Genomic DNA, 4,985 nt, shown 5'->3' with positions numbered 1-4,985 from the left:
GAGTAAACAAACATGATGAAAAAACAGGTACTAAATATATCTCCTCTCTAGCTTTAAATACAATTAAAATGGGTCACAAACACGGCTCTCCTTTATTAATATAAAACAGGACACGTGTGTGTGTGTGTGTTTGTGGGGGGGGGCAGTTCCTTGTCTCGATTTTTAACTTAAATTTCTTTACTCTTTAGTGCAGCTGTTCTCAAAGTGGGGCGAGGTTTTTGGTGGCGCCCAGAGCTGCCACAGGAGGGACACAGTGAGGTAAGAAACTCACATTTGTCATTGATTTGGGTGTTAGTGGAAATGAAAAAATATATATCTGGGTGATAGAGGTGGGCTCCTCCTCCGACGACAGGATTTTCTCCTGTATTTTCCAAAGGTCCTCTCTGTGCCGGAGCGTTTTGTAAGTAATTTTCCCTTCACTGGACTTGAGGGCGTTCTGGGGCACAATGCATAAATGTATGACAGAATGAGTCTACGGTGCATTTGATAAAATATTCAGGTTTTCTGCATTTTGGTCCAAAGAGGACCCCGCTCTTCAAAAAGGAGAAGAGAGGAGAGAAGAGAAGAGAGGAGAGGAGAAAACAGAAAGGAGGAACCAGCAGTGATCTTCAGATGACTCAGAGTTAATGTCATGGACATTAGCAGAGTGAAGCTGATGTAATCTGGATGAATGTCCTATTAGCATCAGCAGCTTGAGACAAACCAAACCAAGAGTTCGGCTGCTTCTGAAAAGTGCAGTTGGTCATGTGACCATGGATGAAAGTGTTTTGGGTTTTTTGACCAGAAGCAAATTTCACTTGTCATAAAAACAAAAAGCTTTTCTGACTGGTTGAGGCAAAGGGACGACGAGGACCCACCTGCTCCCCATCTTTCTGGACTGGCACGCCATCTGACGCTGAGAGGAGAGACAAAGAGACAGAATGGGGGAGAGAAAAGAGAGGAGAACGTCAGTTTGTTCTTCATACTGAACTAAACCTGGGGTTTAAGAACAAGTGTTAAATCAAATGAAATACAAACACATGAATTATTCTGTAAATCACCATGGTTCATTGAGTTCCAGATGCCCCGCCCACCTCTGCAGTGGCAACAGTTGAGCAGCGAGAACAAAACTTTTACCCAGCTTTAAAGACATGTGCAAATTTAACTTTTTCTTTTGCGTGCGTGCTCAGTAAAGTAGTGTATGCAAATCTGACAGGTATGGTAAACCGACAGGACAACAGACTGTGGTCCAAGTTTATATGTTTGATCCAGAGACGGTGTTTGTCCAGTGAAAAATGATGTATTTGTGACATCACAGCCTGTGACGTCTGAGAGATCAATTTTGAGATGAACGTCCAACCGTCCTCCTTCAAGGTGAATGGATGTTTATTGTTATTCCCACAGTTCACAGCAGAGTTAACGCTGTCATCGTGGTAACTATGCACTTGTTGGATCTGTTTATGAACAGACGTATTTTTGGCTTCTGCTGAAATGACCGTTGTTCCAGAAACTGCTCCGTAATCATTCAGTGAGGTTTTTGCAGGAGGACGTCGGGACCAAATAATGACTCACCAACTCTTCATCAACACCCTGACCTCCAGGATGTCCGGCTGATTTTACTGCCGGACACCAGCACCGCCAGCATTATTTCCGTCACCACTGGAACACCCTTTAAAAGGTCGTGTTAACTTTACCGTTTGAATGTTCAGTACAGTCTGTGTAACTGACGCTCATTGTGTTTTTAAAGATTTGTTAATCATATCCTATCATGTGTTGTTACATCCCCAGTGAAAACTCAGGGATATACAGTTATACAGTTCACCTGAGAGTTCATCTAATAATGACAAAAATACACAGTGTATTTGATAAATGAATATTATTATCCCCCTTCATTCCTGCCTTTCCAAATCCTAATTAGAGCAGTGCTTTAATTAGATAGACTGTGGTGCTAATGGAGTTTAAACACAGCTCGGGTCTCCTGGTGCCTGCTCTTTGTATCAGAGGGTCTGTGCTCCGGGTGTGCAACTCTCTGAGGGGCTTACTCCTGTGTCAGCGCTGTGTATCTCTGTTAATGTGATCCAGTTAGTTTGGCTCAGCCAATCACGTTCACGTTCAATTCTTCTTCTTTCACAGCCCCGAGGATCGGCCGAGCTGGTGGCTCTCTGGATGTCCAGTGAAGCCTCTGACCTACTGACCCACTGGTTCAGAAACATGGACCGCCGTTTGTGTCGGACACTCGGATGTTTGTCTTCTGTCTGAACGTTGTCCAGTCTCGTCAGGTCAAGGCCAGGACAGGTGAGAGAGGACACACACTTACGTACAAAGAACAAACCAGGGTGAGTGTGTTTGGGTGTGTGTTCGTGGGTTTATTTTATTTTGGTTTGACCCACTTTGACTAAACCCATTTTTGGTTGTTTCTATATTTAGTGTGACTTACTTGGTATTCTCACGATCACAGAGGGTATTTGAAGTAACTGACTGGTTATAAACTGGTAAAACTGGTGCAATTAAAAATCTAATTTTTTTGAAGATAACATTTAGAGATTTTTTTTACAGATATTCATGTGAAGTTAAAGGTTTTTTTTCTCCAGCTTTGCAAAACTCAATTAACCCTCGACCTTCTCCAACCTCAAGGTCAGTGGATGTCTGTTGTTATCGTACATGACACAGTAGGGTTTTATTTTTGTTTGACTCACTTTGACTTAAACCATTTTTTATAGTTGTTTCTACACTTGCTGCGACGTGAAGTTTACAGACTGGTTAAATAATATTAAAATTAAGCGGCTGTGACGCCACAATATGTCAAGACAATTTTTTTTTTCCTCCACCTGAAGTTTTTGATTCTGATCAAGACATTTTTTTTTTCCTCCACCTGAAGTTTTAATCAACAAAGAGCGCTATAGCTGTCAGCACCCACCGTTGTATAGAATCATATAACAATCACTTCACCACCATGGAACGCGGTGGAGATCAGTTATTAGCGGCTGATGTCAGGGAGACCACAAAGTTTTATTTTCTGCCTGTGTGAGAGAAAGTGTCCCAGATTTCCTGCGCATCTGGGTTAAAAATCTGCCCTGCAAACACAAACTGCACACGAACATATATGCACGGCCACATATAACACAGTGGGCCTGCAGCGGCATCCCATAATGCACAGGGAGCTCATGCATGTCCTTTACATCCTCTGCTCCGCTTTATCACCTCTCCATTTCTTTTGCTTGTTCACAACTCTTATAATTTCTCAACCGTATTTTTGCCAATTAGTAGATTAGACCCCCCCCCCCCCCCCACACACACACACACACACACATGAACCACAGTAAACATACTTGAGTTGAGAGTCCTGCAGACTGCAGCAGTACGTACAGGCCGTTGGAAGGCCTCCAGCTTCAGCACAGCAATGCACCAGAGAGCGCCCCGCTGTGGCCGTGTGTGTTTATTATCTGCTGTCTGTCACCCACGTGTTAGATTACATCATCAGTGCTATAGCGGGCCGTGATTAGTCAGAGTTGCTTATGGATGACGGGTCTGGAGTCATTATCCTCAGCAGTCAGATGGCACTCAGTGTTTCTGCACTCAGGTACGGGGCGCTCCGGGGCGGCGGGGCAGTAAGGAAATGCGTAATTCTGCTCCTTGAAAGAGAGGCAGGATCCCTGTGTGAGAAAGCTGCGACAGCAGAGCACATGACCTGAGCTCCAAGCCAGATTTCTCTCTCCCCTGACGCTCTCCCTCCTCCTCTTCCTCCTCCTCCTCCACACACACACACAGAGCAATACCTGCCCTGGATACCCCCCCCCCCCTGTGGTCTTAGGGGAGTCAGGCTCAGCTCAGCTCAGAGGAAGAAACAAACAACCGGAGCTCTGCAGTGACGGCGCTGTCAAGACACGCTCTGAGTGCATATGGTCTAACGACTCTCACCGATGTGAGGAGAGCATCTGAGCGTCATTTATCTTTTTTAGTCCCTCTGCCCCGCAGCAACAACACTGAGGAACCACTCAGGGCTCTTCGTGCCAGTTCATCCTGATAGCTGTGGCAGAGCCGGTTGCCAAGGATGGGGTACCGGCCTGGATGGCAGCCCTCGTCCAATGATACGAGCAGATGCTGGGTGACAGAGCTCCCATTTCTAACAAGAACACAGCTGAGGACCAGAGCCCAGATGGGCCAGAAATGTTTGTGGAGGAGGCGGAGTTAGAGTGTGTGTCGGCATGTAAGTGACACACACACACAGGGCTCAGGTTCATCATCATCCATCAAATACCATAATGTTCTGCTGTGGTACCATGGAAAGAACCAGACCGCGTTTACAAAAGTAAAGCTGCAGTAAAAGAATAAATAAAAACCCTCCAAAATCCCAGATCAACAAAACACCTTTGTCTCAGTAGACCAACAGGTCTGACATGAAGGTGAATAAACTCTAAAACAGAGGAAGAAGAATTTATATCAGTTAGTCAATTGAGAAAAACTGCAGCAGAATGAGCTCTACAGTCAGCGGAGTCCCTGATTCCCAAACCTGGGGGGGGGGTTTATCAGGCTTTAAAAGTGTGACCAGTGTGACCACCGTGGTGGTCCTGAATTAACCAAAAGTCAATTCAAAATAAACTGAATTGAATTGAATTTCCTGTTGACAGGAGATTTTTTCCAGTTGAATTTCCTGTTGACAGGAGATTTTTCAGCACAGTTTTTGCTGTGATCAACAACAGTCAGTGCTGGTCGTAGACTAATGCACATTAATTCATTTCCATTGATTCACACAATCACTTTCCCACTAACACACACACACACACACGGATCACGCTGTAACGATGAAATTCTCTCGTTCACAGCATCGTGTTTGAATATTGTAACTGGCTCTTTGGCTGAGTCACATTGTTTACAGAAAAGCCTGCCATCAAGTGCCCACGCACAGGCCCTTTACTTTTGATCTGCCACGTACACACGCAAACCCAAGATGACACACAGAGGTGCAAGGACACGCAAACACGCCACCTAGCCGTCACCGCCGTCCT

At 45.1% G+C, this 4,985-nt stretch overlaps 1 protein-coding gene across 6 annotated transcripts in view; it reads right to left on the bottom strand.

Annotated features, from left to right (window-relative positions):
• fam131bb (family with sequence similarity 131 member Bb) overlaps positions 1 to 4,985 on the bottom strand; it is a 29,274-nt gene that overhangs the window by 8,551 nt on the left and 15,738 nt on the right. For all 6 annotated transcript variants that reach the window (XM_017037774.2, XM_008322741.3, XM_017037775.2 and 3 more), the window contains exon 2: positions 858 to 895. In XM_017037774.2, coding sequence (XP_016893263.1) covers positions 858 to 895 — 38 coding nt within the window. The remainder of the gene's footprint in view (positions 1 to 857; positions 896 to 4,985) is intronic.

This window comes from Cynoglossus semilaevis, chromosome 13 (genome assembly GCF_000523025.1).
Source record: "Cynoglossus semilaevis isolate Cse_v1.0 chromosome 13, Cse_v1.0, whole genome shotgun sequence".
Taxonomy (NCBI): Eukaryota; Metazoa; Chordata; class Actinopteri; order Pleuronectiformes; family Cynoglossidae; genus Cynoglossus; species Cynoglossus semilaevis.
This window is presented reverse-complemented; position numbering and strand designations above follow the sequence as displayed.